The following is a 19,123-nucleotide window of genomic DNA, read 5'->3' as shown; positions in this document are numbered from 1 at the left end:
TGTATAATAATAATAATAATAAATCGTGTCGTGTCGAAAGAAGACACGTGGAAGAGCGATCGTAAAACGTGTCCCATACACCGTGTCGATTTATTCTATAAATTCGATCGTGATGATATGGGTGTGTGCGTCTCTGTAGATGGTCAGGTGTGTGTAATGTATATACTTATATGTACTTGTGTATTCGTGTATTTAAATGCGAAGAAACGTGAAGGTGCGAGCGCAAAAGTGTATAGGTACTTAAATGCTTCGCGGAGATTATCGATCGTCGTCGAACTAATTGTGTTTCTAAACTAATTATATGTAGTTCGTATAGTTTTCTTTCTTCTTTTTTTTTTTTTTTTTTAATTTAGTCTATTATATTGGTTCGATATTTTATCTTCCCCTTGCTTCTTCTTCTTCTTCTTCTTTTTTTTTTTTTTTTTGTTTGGATTTTAACAGTTTCCTAAGGATTCTAAGTTTTTATTAAAGTTTTTATTGGCTATTAATGCTGGGTAACTCGTTCCTTGAAGTTTCCTCTGAAAGTTTTCTAAGGCTTTGAAAGTCTAAGTTTTAAATATAAAATGATTGTCGTGAGTTGTTCAATCTCGTTAAATATAAATTTGGATTTATATTACTTTTCCTCTTTTTTTTTTTTTTTTTTTTTAAATAGTTTACGCATTTGGGAATTTATTCGACTCGAGATGGAAAGTGAATTTTCTTGAATTTCGAGACCCTTCCAGATCTTTTCGAAAATTTCGAAAGATACAGAAATTTGTAGCGTAATAAAATTATTATTATTTTTTTTTTATTACTTCTTTAACACGATGAAAGAGAATGGAAGATTAAAACATTGTTTCCCTTCATGAAAATCTATATTTAAAAATATTTTAAATCGAATATAACAAAAATAAAATTTCAATTTTTTCAATTTTTCCACTGAGTCAAATAAAACTGATAAAACAAAGAAAAAAAATTATTAACTCGATTAAAAAGCTAAATTTTTATTTTAAGTTTAAAAATCATATTCTTTGTAAAATAATATCTGGAACGGGTCTTCCTGTTACCAGCGCTGTAATAACTCAAACTTCCATTTCCATATCTGATCGATCATTGAAAAATTTCAATCCTTCAAATCTCAAAAAACGATCCATTGTTTCCAAAGTCTGTTTTCCGAAAGAAACGGACGTCTAAAAAAACATAGATATTCCGTGATCGTTAAAAAATCTACTTCTAGAGTGTCTATCAGGACACCACAGTTGGATCAACTCTTAGAAGGGTGGCCCATTCGAATAATAATACGTCGAATAAAAAGCTAGAGATAGGAGGTTAAAAAGGAATAAAAAAAAAATCGATTTTTGTTACAAAAAAAAAAAAAAACGACACATTCGATTCGACGACGATCGATCGACGAGAAAACGAGTCTCTGGTTGCCTCTGCCTCGTCCAGTGGACATCGATCACTAATCATCCCGGGTCTTCTGGGTGACACAACCGATTTCCCCTAACGACAAACTTACTATGAAACAGCTTAACCTTTAAAGCGCTCGCTCGGACAAATCGCGAATAATCCATCGCGGTATCTTACTACGTGTATATCTCCGTGTACAAAAAAGCAAAAATTGATTTGTCTCGCGAGCTGATTGTGACTTGCAACGCAATTCCTGGCCCACGATTCCGATTCCCTTGATCGTCTCTCTCGTGATACTTTTGATAACAATTCTAGCAATCTGTTCCGAAACGAAAAAGATTTTTAATCGATTTTATTCGATACATTATTCCTCATCAAATTTATTTTTCTCCTCTCACTAAGAATGGATTAGAAGTTCTTCCGATCGAATTAGAATTTAATTTCATCATTTTTATATAATATATTTTTGATTTGATCGTAACGATTCTTATTTTCTTCTTATTTTCTTTAAAAAGTTAGTTATTCTTAGCTCATCTTTGTCATCTTTCTTGAAAAACAAAAATTCGTACTATCGTATAAAGATTATATCTTCCACGTGAAAAAAATCTCTTACACGATCTATCTATTTCCTTTTCTCTGTTCATTCATTTTTCGAACTTTTATACGTGAAGAGAATATTCATACATCTCGGATTTCACGCTTTTTATTTATTTTTTTTTTTATTTTTTTTTTCTTTTTTCTTTTTAATATATATATAAAACGCATTCTATCATTAGCTTAACATTTCGCTACATTCGCTCATTTCCATTCAGAAAAATTCTTCATATTGACTTAAGGTCTGATCGTACAATACTATTTTCCATTCTCAATTGACAATTGTAGAAAGATTGGAAGAACTTCTAACAAAATAAGAAAAAAAGGGTCAAATTCAAAAGAGAAACTCTCACAGAAAGGAACGTAAAAATGTGGCGCAACGAAAGAGAATTCCCACTTTCCTATAAAGTGACGTCGAGAAAGGCGAGAAGAATGCTCGAAGAAGGAAAAAGAAGTAGAAATAGATAGTGAACTCGAAAAAATCCCAGCAGATACTTGAAATAACAATTTTCTCAAGAATAGTAGCAGCTTTTTCCAACGGCTCAGGGATACCCTTTTTTTTCTTTTTTTTTCCTTTTTTTTATTCTTTCATTTTTCCTTTCCACTCTTGCTTTTCCTTTCTATCTTTCCTTCTTTTCCTTTTTTTCTCCTTATCTTCTTTTGTTTCCTCCCCTCGAGAATTATCAATACAGAGAGTCGAGTGATTGTCGAGTTCAACTATACATTATAGTACTCGTTAAGATCTGGAGGCTTAATTAGAAAGGGGGTAGGGGATAAGGGGACTACTACACGAGTCTAACACGCTAAATCGTGTGTACACTGTGTGAACGTTTAAATGTAAATGTTTTTTGCATGTATGCGTTTGTTTCCTTGTATTTTGTCATGTCGTATGTGTCGTATGTTGTGTCACGTTTTGTTTTTTATTCTTTTTAAATCTTTTTCTTTTTTTGTTTCGTCCACTTAACAGCTAACCTTAGATAATTCTTTAATGCTCTGTGTCTCGCGACTGAACGCTCCTCTCCCAAAGCAAGGATCATCGAGATCGTTACTTTCTCTCTATTTTCTTTTTTTTTTTTTTCATTTTTCTTTTTTCTATTCTTTTTTTTCTTTTTTTCGAAATTCGATGGGGTCGTCGAGAAACTCTTCGCGTTTAATTAATTAGGCTCAGTTTCCGCTTTCTCTTCCCTACAGCTGTATGCTACTTTCATGCGCTCTTTAATATTCTTCTCTCTCTCTCTTTTTTTTTCTTTCTTTCTTTTTCTTTTTCGTCGCGTTTTGGCAATTATTATTCGACGTTACGATCGTAACGATATCAATTAACGATAGAACCGGATGGATAGAAGTCCGGTTAACCGATATTTTTGTCCGGAAAACCGATATTCTATCACGTTTCTTCCCTGACCAGCCTTTTTAACGTGAATTACAGCGACCGTGGAAGAGAAAAGCAGGTAAGAAGATTACAGAATCACTCAACAGGCACACCAAATCGCTATTCTTGATCGAAATCTAATTCGAGGCATCACTATACCTCTTGGAAAACAAGAGAGAAGAAAAAAAAAAAGAGAAAACGTTGGATCGATGCCCAAAGCACGATGTGTGTCTTTTCGAAGGAAAAGCACAATGATATGTTGTCGACGGAGAAATTTTTTTTTTAAAAATCATAGAAGAGGAGAAGAGATGCAGAAGAAGATCACTCGAGATAAACATACTTTCGAATCGGTCCAACGTCTCTTCAACGATTCTCTATTTCTTCTTGCTAAATTGGTTATAGTGATCCTCTCTTCATCGTCATTTATTTAATTCGCGTAACAGCCATCGTGGAGAAAAGCTTGCTCGAATAGCGTGAGATATCGTCCCTTTCTTCCCCTATCATTCTCTCCTTTTTTCTTTTTTTTTCTTTTTTTCTTTTTTTTTATGGGCGAAGAATAATCGAACAAAGCTGGTTCCCTTGAATTCTGGTGTGAACGACGCCTAAGGCCCCGATTAGGCATACAAACCACCGTACTACGTTATCCTGAACTTTCAACAGGAGGATTACACACATACATATTTATCATCATACTTAACTCTTTGATATTCCCTGGATTGTGCTCATTCGCTCGCTTCCATTCACTCTATCTCTCTCGTGTTCACGAGTTCTCTATCTCTCTTTCTCTTTCGTTCTTTCGGTTCGTCGTGCTCAGATCATCGTGTCTCTAATTTATATAATATTTATATATATATATATGTATATGTACCGCGTGTGTCACGACAGATTCGTAATAGATTAATTTTTTTTTTTCTCTCTGCTAGCTCTCGATTACCATAAACCGTTAACGTCGATAATCCTAAGTCCTTATCAGTTATTAATAAAATATAGATTATTGGGATGTAGCCGCTGCGCACTTTTGGACACACCTGTTACATTGCGATATATCAAATATATATATTATGTATTATATTGAAGTTTGCTTGAGTGTGTTTCAGTGTGTTTGAGGATGTCTGAAGATGTAATGCAGGGTGTATAACATAGTGTGCGATGGTTTGTCCGTGTTTGCGTGGGTGTTTGCAATTATGTGAAAGTACAGATACCACGTGTTGCCGGGAAAAAGTCTTTTGGAGATAAAAGGAAGTGACCTTTGTTTACCTTTTGCTCGCCATTTGCTAAACGCAATGCTATAAGATCTTATTTGTAAGTAAAAGTAAGGTGTCAGACTTTTTGGCCCAATACGTATCTCTATTTTTATGATTGTATTTGGTCTATGAGAAGATAACCAATGAAATCCGCATTCCATTTCAAAGGCCTTCTTCCGAGCAATACGTAGCATCGTGTCTCTTGTTTAATTATTTACTCCTAATAACCTCTGTAGACACTAAGCCTTGTCTACTGCGTGGCTCGAACCAGACCCCGAATTTCCTTGGTCCGCACAGGTTTTTGGTTTTTAACAGGTTTTTCAACGCTTTTAACATTGGGAGTTTCACTTAAAATTTTGGATCACCTTGGGTCCCCTTCTCATTGATCGCGGTTTCTGCAGGTTGCTTAATTGTGATTCTTGTTAGATGTTGCTCTTCGAGAATGACACTCTGAGGTGATTGGACTCGCTTAACTGGTAATTGTGCATTTTCTGCAATAGATGAACAATTTTTGTTAGTGCGGTAAAGAAGAAAGATTGGATAAAGAAGTGATTTTGAATAAGGATCACTCTTGAAGACTATTAATCTAATGCATTTCTTAATTTTTCATTATTTTTTTCTTAAATTTTAACAGAAAATTAAATTTACGAATAAATTAGTCTTGGATCGTTTCACAGATAAATTGAAGATCAAATGTTCATCACATATGTGAATCATGACACGAAAAGGAATATATATTTTTCAAAATAAATTATATTATTCGTAATTCAATAATAAATGTTATATTTGAATTTTATTTCTGCATTTAATTTTAATTCTTCTAAAAATATACAATTTGTTACGCAGAAAATAATATTATTCCGTTTTATTATAGAAAAAAAAAATATTTTTTTTTAACATTATTTACAATAATATTCCATGTATCAGAATCACATATATTTTTATATATTTCATCAATTTTTTTTAATTACAATATTCCGAATATTTTTATCATTTTCGTTGAACCATCCATATTTACATTTCCATGCGAGTGACAATACTAATAAAATAATTCATTACCTTTATAATAAATGTTTTTGATTTCATTGCACAATGAAAAGATATTCAATAACCCTTCACGATAATATTCATATTTAATGTACAAAAGATTAATTATCTTGGTTGGAACAAAACTAGAAACAGGCACGGATGAATCGTGGAAAATGATGAACAATGATTATTTTATGACGAGTAAAACGATTTAATTTCGAACAGGCGTAATGCAGATTTGTTATTTATAATTCCGCTCAATTGTATCAAAGGCAAACAATGCCAGGCGCCAATGACTAAACTAATTACGTCCCTCTGATGAATTTTCACATGGTAAATAATAAACGCGTTATAAATTCACCTTAGCCTCGTCAACGCTGGTTCAGCACGAAACAAAACGAGAATTAACAAATACAATTCGAACGAAGCATTAAATCGATCGAACTTTTATATTAATTTCGAATTTAGATTATTATACCAATATATAATAATAACAATCGTTGGAAATTTTAAAATTAGGAGAAGAAAGATCGAGTGTATTAAAAAAAGAAAGAAAGAAGTAATGGCATAATAAAAGAATTAAATCAAAGAGGACACTTACGATCAAAGCAGCTACAGCATCGTCCATGCTTGGCATCTGTATAAGCGCCATCTTTCTGTCTTTCGGGAAGAACTTGAATGCCTTCACGGTGAAGCCATTTTTGGTGAATGCATCCCTGATCTCCTCTTCGGTAACAGTTGTACTGAAAACAGGAAAAATATTTCAATACCTCGGCTATTAATTATTAAAATACTTCAATATTATTCTTGGAAATAATCTTTATTTATTATACAAAAATTATCGAAAATTAAAGATAAAATTTGCTTACGGAATATTTGATAAATGCAGAGTGGAACTTGGTGGATAAATGTTCTGGTAATTCTTGGAGCCTGGTTTCTTGAACCGATGAAGAGGACTATTGGTGTAATCTTTCGTCAATCCAGCGTCTGGTTGGCCCTCTTTCGGTAACTGAACCGTCTGATGCTTGCTGAGCATTACCTTGATCTGCTTGCCAAATACTCGCAATTTGTCCATGTGCGTCAGTGCTAGGATTTAAAATGTAAAATTATCAAAACATTTCTTCATTCGATTCGATAACAAATTTTCTCGATTCTTTACATTTCTTGATACATAATAAATAATCATTGAACCTTTGATATCGATCAAAATTGATCGATATTTTAATAAAAAAAGATTTTTTTAAAACAAAAGAAATAAATAATTTTCGTTGACAAAATTTGACAATCTTTTCGTAAAATTTCTTCTGGATCGTTAATTCACGAAATATCGCTGATCATTAATGATGAGAGAAATAAAAAAAAAAAGACTCTATTTCAAGAAAAAAATGCAAATTATGGAAAAGACAGTTACCTAAGTGCGCCTGATGCGGTTCGGCCATCTGAATCAGTGCCGAGTCCTTCTTGTTGTAGAGAATCTTCACACGCTGTACATCCCCGTAAACGCCTACATGCACAACACGCAACACATCATTTTAATCAGCCCCTCATCATTAACAATCACGGGCGTCTAAAGATTATCGAGTCGAAGAAACAGGAAAATAATAATAATAATAATAACAATAATAATAATAGTAATAGTAATAATAATAACAGTAATAACAATAACAATAATAATAATAATAATAAAAATAATGAAAATAATAAAAATAAAAAAATAATAATAATAATAATAACAATAATAATAATAATAATAATAATAATAATAATAATAGCAATGGTAATAGTAATAATAGTAATAACAATAATAATAATAATAATAATAAAAATTAAAATAATAATAATAATAATAAAAATAATAACAATAATAGTAATAATAATAGTAATAGTAGTAATAGTAATAGTAATAATAATAACAGTAATAATAACAATAATAATAATAATAATAATAAAAATTAAAAAAAATAATAATGATAACAATAATAATAACAATAACAACAACAACAACAATAATAATAATAAAAATAATAATAATAATAGTAATAATAATAATAGTAATAATAATAACAATAATAATTATTGATAATAATCGGTGATAATAATCGATCGAGATCGGGGTACGATCGGACTAAGATCTGGGACATGCAAATTAGGCAATCGGTTCAGCCAATCAATCATGTATACATGTCGTTAAATTTCATGATATATTAAAATCGATTATATATTAATTATATATTTGATCGAATACCGTATATAATTTAAATGTGAACTTTATTATCGATAACATTTTATTGGATAAAATGTGATTTATGAATCGTTAAATTAAATTTTCTTTAATAAGTTGTTATTATTATTACCACTGGATAAAATTTATTTCATTGTTTGCAAAAGAAGGTATTATTGTTTCGTTTTTTTTTTCCTTTTTGATATATTTCTCTGTAATCCATGTGAAATTTTTCGAGGCGGGTTTATTTGAGAATGGAAAATGGCTGAACCGTTTGACCCGCGAAAAGTGAGTTCCTATGGATATATTACGATAAAATAAGCGAAAGCTTATGTAATATTAAGGTGTCTGGAACTGATATTAATAAAATATTAATGAAACAATTTAGAAGAGATGCTTGGAAATAGAGAACATGAAAAAAACGGTGTCGGCCGATGATTAAGAATCGAACAATGATTATGGGCATGGGGGTGAATTCGATGAATGAGAATAAGAACAGTTATATAGCGTAATTAAAAATATAAAATAATAAAAAATCATAGAATTAAGAATCGTAAGAGACGATAAAAATAAAATAAATAATAAAACAAGAAATTCACAGAGGTGAGTAAAAATAAAAATTTAAAATAAATAAAACGATAATAAAGGGGAAAGAAAAAAAAATAAATAAAAATTATAAGTACACGTGACGAGGAGAGTGATCAATGATTCATAAATCTTCCACAAAAAACATTCTTTCAAAAAGAAGAAGAAAAGAAAAAAAAAAAAGAAAAATCAAAAATTAATAGAACAATCATGACGAACGATCGATGATACAAACTACTATACATATCGATTTTTACATTATATTCTTGTTCGTGTTTTCATGTATCATACAGGTAATAAAATTTGAAAACAGAAATATAAAAAAAGTAAAAAAATTATTCGATCTATTTTTTCTTTCTTTTTTTTTTTTTTTTTTTTGTTTTTCACTCTCCAAAAATGTTCACAGTTACTACTGATCTATGTAAAAACATGTGTCTAAGAAATGTCTCTGAAGTGTGGAGTAGTGTATTTGTGCATGTACTAGTGTGTCAGTGTATCCCGCGCGTGTAAATATAATAATTAATAATGTAATATAATTAATAATATAAATGTGGAGACGTACCAAACAGGGTAAAGAGAGCGTCAGGCGTGACCATCTACACAGAGAACAGACAGAGTCCAGTCAGTAGTCAGCGAGTATAATAGGATTCAAATGTATAGTGTTGGCACGCGCACAAGTTTCGCAGGCCTCATTTATACGGCCTTTGTTTTCAGACTTTACGAATATTCCAGACTATTTACTGACTTTGTAACAAAATATTGATAAAACTGTGTCACTATGATGAATTTGTATCTTAAAAAAAAAAAAAAAAAAAAAAAAAAATTTGGAAAAAAGAAGCTTCGTTTTTGAATTTTTTTAAAATTATTTAAAATGATTTTTTGTTGAACTTAATTTTTGCTTAGTTTTTCTGATTTTATTGTTATTCTAATTGTTTCGAAAATTGATTTCTATCGCAATCTTAACAAATTTGTTTTTTTTACTTTTTTATTTACTAAAAATCGATTCTTACTTTATAATCTAAATTCGAATTTTATCGATTCAAAGATATCATAATTCTTATTTTAAAAAAATGCTCAAGCTATATTGTATAAAAAAACAATTCTTTTCTTCGATTTTAAAAGAAAATAAAGTTAAAAATAATTATGTATTTAAATTTCCACGACAAATAAAACGACAATTTCCAAAAATAAAAAAAGAGAAAAATTGTTCAAAAATAGAGATCACAGTGACCATAGTTTGCATTAAAGAAAAATAAAAATAAAAAAAAAAAAAAATCATAAATCAAAGTCAGCGAAAGGGCTGGAATTTCTTCTTCCAATAAAATTTCCTGCGGCCGCGATCGAGAGAGGAGAGAACAGGAGAGAACAGAGAGAGAGACAGAGAGACTTAGAGAAGCAGAGAAAAGAGCGGGACCTTCTCGTCAATATGAATCCCTCGCGGTTCTAACCGTTCCTCGATACAGGTGATTTCACGAAGGGTTAAAAAAAAATAAAAATAAAAATAAAAAAAAATAAATAAAAAAAAGAAAAAATTAAAAAAAACATTTAAAAGAAGAAATATCGTAACAATATGTATATAGATATATTACACCCTTTCTATAAAAGTGAAACGATTCAAAAAAACAAAGAATTCTTGCGAAATATTTTGAGATTATAAAAAAATTAAAAATTATCTTCGTTTCTTAATTTTTTTTTTTTTTTTATCACTTTCGAAGCCAGGGTGAGATACAAATATATATATATATTATATAAAAGAGAGAAGGGGATAGAGATAAAAAAACACTTGATCGTTTGCTCGCCAGAGGAAAAAGACACTTGGTTGGAAGCTTGTGCGCGCGGCGCAACGATAGTAGTACACATAGTTATAGTACAGTAGTGACAATAGTTGCAGCTGCGAAGTGTGACGTCAACACACAGTTTCTTTGTGAGGCGCCTTTCGTTTCCACGAGGATTTACATTTAATATACAGTAATACAATAAATAACATAGCATACTACAAACATTAGTATATATAATTCGAAAAATAGTGGTGTTATAGTACGAAAAAAATTAGAAAAATCAATTTCTTTTTTCTTCTTCTTCTTCTTCTTCTTCTTCTCAAGTTGAGAGAACAAAGTTTGAGGAAAATAGTATTTAAAATGAAAATAAAACGTAGCATAGAAATAGCAGAATTTGTATTAGCATACATACAAGAGAGAAGGCTTATTTTGCGAAAAGAGATTTGTGAATATTGGAAGAATGATCTTGGACATCTTGAGAAAGATACGATGATTCAAATTGATATTTTTTTTTTTTTTTACAAATTATTTTTATAATTACACGTACATTTTTTCTTTTCCATTCTTTTCAACAATTTTTGAATGTCAGAAAAGGTTAAAGAAACGAAAAACGCCTCACTGGAAGTAAACGTCGCGATTAAACAAACGCCACGAATTACTTAGGAATAGAGGATGATGATCGTTCGGAACGATTTCTATATGTGTGTTTTTTTGAAAATGAAGGGGTATAAAAAATAGGGGCAGAGGGTAAGAGAAGAAGGGATAGTCACGTAAAGAGGGCACATACGCATCGAGATCTCGATTTTTTTGCTTGTCGAACGAAACAACGCTTCATTCAAAATAAAGGGGGGAGAGAAAAAAAAAAAAGGAATGAAAAAAAAAAGATAAGAAAATTAATCGATAAGTATTTTCATTGTATTTGGAGATAGATTGAGAAAAACGTTCGACAAGGAAAATTCGGATCGAGGGATGGAGAAACTGCTAGGGTTGCCTACGTAGCACTACATTATAATATCATATCGTTGTATTTAGATGAATTTTTAGTGGATACGTACGTACCTAAGCCAGTTTCGTGTACATAGGTAGACGTTGAGAGAAATAAAAATTATAACGAGAATACAGTTGGGTGTAATATTTAAAAAAAAATGTTTCTTCTGATTTGACGAAAAATGTATATACATTATATATATACATATAATGTCGCTTCATGCTTCATTCAGAATATTAAAAATAATTGTACCTAGGATAAAAGAAATATTTTTAATAGCATTGAAATCTTTACAGCTTTATTTCTCTCAGCGTTAATTCAAAATTATCCTAAACGAAAGCGTACAGTACGTTGATCGTATCTCATCAATGCTGATTTTTACTTAAAACGTTACGGCTGGTACGTTCTGTACACTTTAGCGGTTTATTTCTTTGGTATGGCACGAAGGAAAATTTGAGGCACTGATAATTTTATTTCCGGATAAAATAAACAAAGAGATATGTAAAACATTTCTTTTTTGAATTACTATTAATGTTCTTAACGACTCTCAAAATTTTCCTTTACGTTATATAAAAAAAGAACATATATGATTTTATTTAAAACAATTTAAAACAACGATTTTTTGTATTACAATAATGTAATAACAAATAAACAAATAATTCAGAATAACAGCGATCGCAAAAGAAAAATAAAAAAAAAAAAAAGGAAAAATCGAGATTTAAAATTTTTCTTTGTGCCTCCATTTTGGATCTCCATGTCCTCGACCACATCGCATAACAATTCCATTAAACGCCATTCAAAATCACTCACCTCTTCGTTGAGATTACTGACGAGCAGGACAGCGGAGGTTTGCGCATTGGTGGGGACGCGTACCCCAAGGCCAGCTGCACCCAAAGGGAACCCACCGAGGCCAGCCAATCCGCCGGCAGGTGGAACCCCGTTGTACGGGCCTGCTAAGGGCGAGGGTAGACCGTGCATGGCCGCAAAGGGCGTGGGCAGCACACCCGGTGCCCCTGCAATGGACTCTACTTCAGAAAATTTACAAGCTATAGTTAGCATTGTTTCTCTAATTAGACTTGGGTGATGGGGGAATTCTGGAGGCTAAGGAGGGGAGAAAGGATTTTAATGGTGGAGGTATTCCAGCGAGATGGAATCGAACGCGGTATTATTATTAGCAAGAAAAATCGAGGAGAAGTATATTTTAATAGAATTTTGGTTTCTAGGGGATTTTGGAGGAATGTGGGGAACTCTAGGATTTCGACGGTGAGAGAACGATTGCGGGGAAATTGTAGGATATGTAAAATGAAATTAAATGGATCTGTAGTTGGCAGAAAAAATTTGAGAAAAGAAAAAAGTAAATTCTGTAAGATTTTGATTGTGGAGGAATTATGAAACTTGCGTAATGAGGGAATTCTAGGGATCTCTATACACGAAATTAAATGAATTATAATCGCAAAAAGTTAAAAAGAGATGAATAAGATTTTGATAGTAATCGCAGAAAATGTTTTAATTTTTAAAAAAGCATAATGCTAGAGAATTCCTTTTTTTCTTTAAATAGGTTGTGGGAGAACTGTGGGGATTTATAAGATATTGAATGGGATATATATCGCAAAAAAAGTTAAATAAACTTTGAAGAAATAAACTTTGTAAGATTTTTTGTTTTTTTTCTTTTTCTTTTAACGTAGACATTGATGTCTTAAGATTTTTGTAATTTCTATTATCAGAATATTACGTGAAATTTATTTTCTAAATCGATTCTTTTCTCAATTGTGATATATTTTGTTACACCTTTAGTTAAGATTCGGTATAGAAAATTCTTCGATTAAAATAATTTTTATCCCATTCAATAAATAATCGAAGGATTATCTATATCATGTTACACTGTATAATATATAATTAAAAATAATTCAAGAGATAAGACTATTAGTTCACGAATTTTAAAAGAAATTTTTTCACATTCATGAAAAACTATTAACTTAAAAAAGAGGAGGAAGAAAAGGAATTTCAGATACATAAAATATAAAAATGAAAGATCGAAGATGGATAAAATCGAAACGTCGGCTTGGATCGATCGCCTCTGGCGTTGAAACGTAATTAATTAATTTGCCACGGAAAATATATAGTCTAACCGCGTGTAATTCGATACCGCGCGAAAATGAAGCTGAAAACGAGGGGTAAATTGGAAACGAATCCGATACAGCAACCGACTCACGATACGACAATTTATCATAAACCTATCAGCCTATCGAGTGACAAGGAGACCGTCTATTCTATTAATATAATTAATTCTAATGGACTGAATGTTCTAATAACACGGGACTAATTGATCGATCTGATTTTTATGGCTTCATCATTGACAATCGACGTCGCGACAATGATTTTACGAAAAATTGCATGGAAACGTATTTTTGGATTGCAAAATGTGAAACATTTATTCTATTATTTCGCAGAAACAGAAAGCAATAAAATGTAGAATAAAATTTTTGTATTTAAAATTTATTATTTATTCGTATATTTATATTCAATTATCTTATAATTTTCTTTTAATCATGATAAATAGAGATTTTTAAAATAAATAAATAACATTATTCAATTATATTTTCATACTCTTGAATTTGAGAGTAAAACTGTATTGAATTTTTTATATTCTCATCTCTTTAGATTTTTTATTATTCAAAATATATAAAATTCATTAAGAATTTAGAATAGTAGAACATCCTGTTTCAAGAGATGAAATAATTATTATAGTTGCAAATTGTAAACTATTTTATTAATAATTCATATAACTGCTAGTTTTACCTCTTGAATAAATAAACGATAAATATAATTTAAATTCAGAAAGACAATAATAACAATCCATTTTCACGAAAATTACAAAAACGTTACAATATTTAAGAATCGAAACATTACACTGTTCAAAACAAATAACAATAACGTTCAACAATTTAATTTAATCGAATAATTTAATTTCAAATAATTTCAAAATTCCGTTTCTTCTTCTACAATAATTAAAAACTAATAATTAATTTTCAAAAAAAATCTATATATATATATCTATTAATTTCCTTTTCATATTAATATAAAAAAAAAAATCGTGGAAATCCACAGTTCTCACCGGGTATTCTTGCACGAGGCTGCGATCCAGCGCCCATCAACAACTGTGGAAGAAGTTCGCCGCCCAGGGCAAGAGATGCCGCGTCTAAATTCGCGTCGCCAGTTGGCAAAGACGGGTTGGTATAATCCCTCGACTTGTCGTTGTTGTACTTCACGTTCAAGTTCTGCATCTTGCTGTAGTCGATGCGCAACGTGCAACAGGAATTATATATGTTTTGTCCTTCCAGCGACTGAAACAAAGGAAATGAAACAAACATGAGGAAACGTCGGATCGGAATACATACGCGCGATGGACGAGCTCTTTCTTTACCCGACGATTTTTAACGATTTTCCTTTCTTAATAAATTCCGAGCGCACATTTATCAGCATAATCGCTGCCCATACCACGTGTAATTGTATAACTAACTCCCTTGTATTGCTGGTCTCCACCAGTATCCACCAATTACACTAATTAGATCCCTCCATCCCTATTCGAATTACCACGAAACACAAAATCCAGCCAGCCCACACCTACTCCCCCTCCCCCAAATAGAAACCGATCTCCCACCGAAATGATTCGACCGAAACCACATCGCCCCCTTCGCGTTTATCCTTCACTTTCCACCGCAAACGAATCGCCAAACCGAATGGAACCACTTCTAGCGGGAAGCAGTCCAAATCTACGCGGCTACATCAAAATCTATGCTACTTAATATCAACCATCAACGATTTTACTTACTTTGGACGGTCAACATTTACAACAGATTTAATTAACGTGCTCCCAAACATATTTATTATCCCAAGCTAATAAATTTCGATATTCTTGACCAGAAGAAAATTAATCAAACTCGTAACTCGATGAGAAGGAGTGAAAGAGAGAGAGAGGGGGATAACAATAACGATTGCTGGCCCTTTCGACGCGTTTCAACCCTATTAATAGCAACTGTAGCACTCGGCTGATGCAGACGCAGGAGCGGAAAGATGCAGCCTAATTATGTATGCACGTTCGACTCTAGCCGGCATAGGCGTAGCTAGAGAGTAAACCCGTTGTCGGCCGGGGCCACGATGTTTGACCTGCGTGTGCATTGTTGCAACATGCACGCGTGTACACGCTCCGCTGTATCTCTCCGCCGGCCATATTTACACGGGCTAATGAATTTCATACATAATTACCAGCTTGCCAGCGCACAGCCGGCCCCGTGGCGTGGATCTACCCCTTTGGCCATCCTTTGGCCAACTCGTGCGAGGATATTTGGAACGATTAAGTGACGATGTTAGCCTCTGTTAAGTCATGAGCCGGTATTTAATGCGAGGTCAAACGAATTTCATTTAATTGTTAATCGTCTCTCTTCGGTTAGAGAGAGATGATCCAAATTTAAATTAAACACTCGGAATATTCGTTATATAATATTATCTCACACTGTTTATTAATCATCGCGTTGTTTCTTGAATTATTGGAACTTGGAGTCGAATCTAAATTTTTATTGTTGAAAGTTGTTCAATCCATTTATCGATCTAATATTGCAAATAATTGTACTATACATAATCCATTTATCTGAATCTGGAGTTTAGTTCATTCGAATAATTGAAAATAAGGAGCAAGAGCAATCGATCTTATTATTTGACAGATTTGTTTTATCATCTGTTCATTGGTGGAAAAAAGAAATAAGCTAAACGCGCTATAGATATATTAATATTAGATCGAAGAAATTAATAATTTCAGTTTCCAGTCTCATGATTATCCCAACTTCGTGAAAATGAAAATAATCTGTACGATTTTGAACTTATTCAAATTATATACAGCTTTTCTACCACTGATGCGTCAATGATCTTCAATCATTGTAACCTGTTATTGTACAAACGTTTCACGCGTTGCGATTACCCTTTTTTTCCCACGACTCCATCTCCAATTCCGTATCTTCGTTTTCATCTCTCCCTTCCCCGGAAGGGAAAGGGATCAGGAGGAGGGGGAAAAAAATAATAATAAAAGAAATACATCCCCCCTTTTTCGCAAAGTTTCCCCCTCCTCCCAGTTTTCAAACTATTTTCAAAGCTTGACGCTCGTTCGAGCGGCGGGCACGATATTAAAATAATTTCATTCCAGATATCCGGCCAACTTTGTTAACCCAGATTACGTATTCTTTGTACGTCATAGAAAGCTGTAGCTTGCCATTTCGCTACGTACCGTGATGGGCGTGCACAGGGCGAAAAAGAGAAAGGGGGTAGGATGAGGGGGTGAGAGGAGGTTAAAAAAAAAAAAGAAGAAAAAAGAAGAAAAAAGAAAAAAAGAGACGGAGAGGAATATTGCGTTTCGGATTATGCGCGTTCCGCGTTCCGTGTTCAAGAGTTTCAGAATATTTTTCAATTGAATTTTTCAACCCGATTTCCCTTACAGCCGGCTAATCAGTTTGAAATTTACCTCCCCCTCTCCCGTTCCGTGCACCCAATTAATTAACTCCACGCCACGATTTTATGAGAATCGGCTAATTCTTTCACAGGGATTAACCAAAATTAACAATATGATACTATTTAGAGAATGTTCGAAGATTTTTTTCTTTTTCGGACGGAGAGGAGGGAAACAACGAGAAGGCAAAAAAAGTTTTGGGGGAATTAGAAATAATTTTTAATTTTAATATTATTTTAATTTTTAGGAAATGGGTGGATTTCGTGGATGGAAGAATTCTAGACAATATTTCCAAAAATAAAGGATAAATTCGGAATGTTAATATTAAGGAAGGAGAATATTTTTGAAAAAAAGAAAGAAATATCTCGTGGACGAGTAGTGAGGAAGCTTATTAACTTGTTATTGACTTGCTCGTGAAATCAATTTATGCGAAAAAAATCGCGTGTTTGTATTTAAAAAAAAAAAAAAAAGACGAGTGTATCGAGGCGTATGTGAAAAAAAATCGCGTCACAGAACGATGGAGCTCGTTAAACACTGAAAAATATTTCACTCCGACTTTTATCTAACGTCACTGCTCGAACCGCCACTCACTGTCCGCATGTATATTCCATGATTGGAAAAAAATATTTATACTACTTGCTGCGTGAATACATTGAAAATATCATTGAAAAACAAAGAATAAAGAAACAATACAATAATATAATAATACAAATGATTTTAAACTATCTCCTCCTCGATACCCAAAAAAAGAATATATAACATACGTAAATCTAATATATCCAACGACTCCTTAACAATTCCACAAAAATACAATTTTTACAAATTTTTACAACGCAATATTCGCGAAGAAACGAGAAAACATATACATAGTTGCATCGAATTGAAAGATTAATCGTAAAAATTGCCTATTACCCAATATATTTATTTCGTGTTATGCGTAAAAATAAAATAAAATGAAAAAAAATGAATTTTGGATTCACATTTTTTTTTTCTTTTTTACCAATTTATGAACATTCCATCGGTATAAACTCCATGAATAAAGAACGAAGAATATTCGGGGAGAGTTCGCGTGTCCCCCCTTTTCTGCAATTTTATATCCGTAGAAATTTCAAACGCGATTATTTGCATTTCTCCCGGACGGTGATGTAATTGCCTGCCGCGAAACATATTTCGCTGCGTTCAATTAATATTTACGGTCCGCGAGCGAGTTCAAACAACCGGGATTATAATATCCGTGGCTGGATTAAGTGCACGCTGATGTTTCCGAGTTATGAGAGTGGAGACGTGGAAGATTGCAGGGGCCCGTGTGTGTTTAGCTCGTGTGCACGGGAGATTGTTTGTCAATGTGGCACAACGTTGTATTTCGTTGAATCATGTTGGAAGGGTAATAGAGTAATTGGATAGTTTTTTTTCCTTTCCTTTCTATTTATTTATTTCCTCCTTTTTTCTCTCCCCCCCCCCCCCCCCTCGGTTTCGACAAACACGAATTGTTTGAACAAGCGAAAGAATTAGAAAGGAATTGAGTGGCTTCGTGGCGAGTCGGCTGGCCTTGCTTGTATTTTACGAAAAGTGGATTTTAGGAAAGAAATATGGGGAAAAAGGGGTTTTCGTTTGTTTTCGTTTAATTTGAATTTGGCGCGCGCGGTGGCGCTTCGATCGATCTGTCGGGTAGAAAAATTCAACATGGCGTCGTGCAACTTGTCGATGCATTTGAAAGATCGCGAGTAATAATCCACCATAGAAATTGTGAAATCCTCGTTTTTCGAAGATTAAGAAGATTTTTACGATAGACGATAAATTGGATCGGGTACAGACACGATTAAAAGGGCAAGTCGAAACGTCGATATAATAAAGTTGCATTTATACGGCAGAGAGCAAAGCTGGCTAGCTACCCACAGAAAATGGAAAATTATACAGAATAACATTTTTCTTCGATTGACTTTAGAATTCTATAAACTTCGATCGGTTCGAGCTCGCTCGAATGGAATCGGGACTTATATCTAAGAGGATTATCATGAAAAAACAGAGTGATAAAAAACAGAGGGGAAAACAGAGGATAAGAGGTTGGAAAATAGTAAAAGTCGTTGGGTTTCGAATCACTTAAAGCATCTCTGAGAATCAAGATTCTTTCGAAACTAATGTATGGAATGGAAAAAAAAAAAAAAGAAAATAAACCTTCCTCTTTTACGCAATGAGACCAAGAATTTTCGCGATCGATACGTTAATATTATTATACCTTTTCTCAATCCTTCGACAATAAAATACAATACAATCATACAATAAAATTCGTAAAAAGTTTGTAATAAGCTGATTTTGAACGCACAAATATACAGAGCGACTTGTAAATCAAATTCAACACTTGGAATGTCTCCCATTGTTCGATGAAAAAAAACTTTATTAGCAAAAATTATTCGGTCATAAAAGGGATC

The 19,123-nt window shown here is 32.5% G+C and overlaps 1 protein-coding gene across 32 annotated transcripts in view; it reads right to left on the bottom strand.

The window, feature by feature from the left end:
- Window positions 1-617: 617 nt before the first annotated feature.
- The window catches only part of LOC108002604 (polypyrimidine tract-binding protein 2), a 429,375-nt gene continuing 410,869 nt past the window's right edge, over window positions 618-19,123 (bottom strand). For 22 of the 32 annotated variants that reach the window (XM_062078838.1, XM_062078844.1, XM_062078850.1 and 19 more), the window contains 7 exons: window positions 14,313-14,541; window positions 12,008-12,225; window positions 8,994-9,027; window positions 7,037-7,129; window positions 6,495-6,711; window positions 6,227-6,368; window positions 618-5,087 (listed from right to left, as the gene is read on the bottom strand). In XM_062078838.1, the coding sequence (XP_061934822.1) occupies window positions 5,019-5,087; window positions 6,227-6,368; window positions 6,495-6,711; window positions 7,037-7,129; window positions 8,994-9,027; window positions 12,008-12,225; window positions 14,313-14,541 (1,002 nt within the window). In that variant the 3' untranslated portion in view covers window positions 618-5,018. The remainder of the gene's footprint in view (window positions 5,088-6,226; window positions 6,369-6,494; window positions 6,712-7,036; window positions 7,130-8,993; window positions 9,028-12,007; window positions 12,226-14,312; window positions 14,542-19,123) is intronic. The other 10 variants (XM_062078851.1, XM_062078840.1, XM_062078843.1 and 7 more) reach the window with 2 other exon arrangements.

The sequence above is a fragment of the Apis cerana genome, linkage group LG8 (genome assembly GCF_029169275.1).
Source record: "Apis cerana isolate GH-2021 linkage group LG8, AcerK_1.0, whole genome shotgun sequence".
Taxonomy (NCBI): domain Eukaryota; kingdom Metazoa; phylum Arthropoda; class Insecta; order Hymenoptera; family Apidae; genus Apis; species Apis cerana.
Note: the sequence above shows the minus strand (reverse complement) of the source record. Positions and strands in the feature narration are given on the sequence as shown.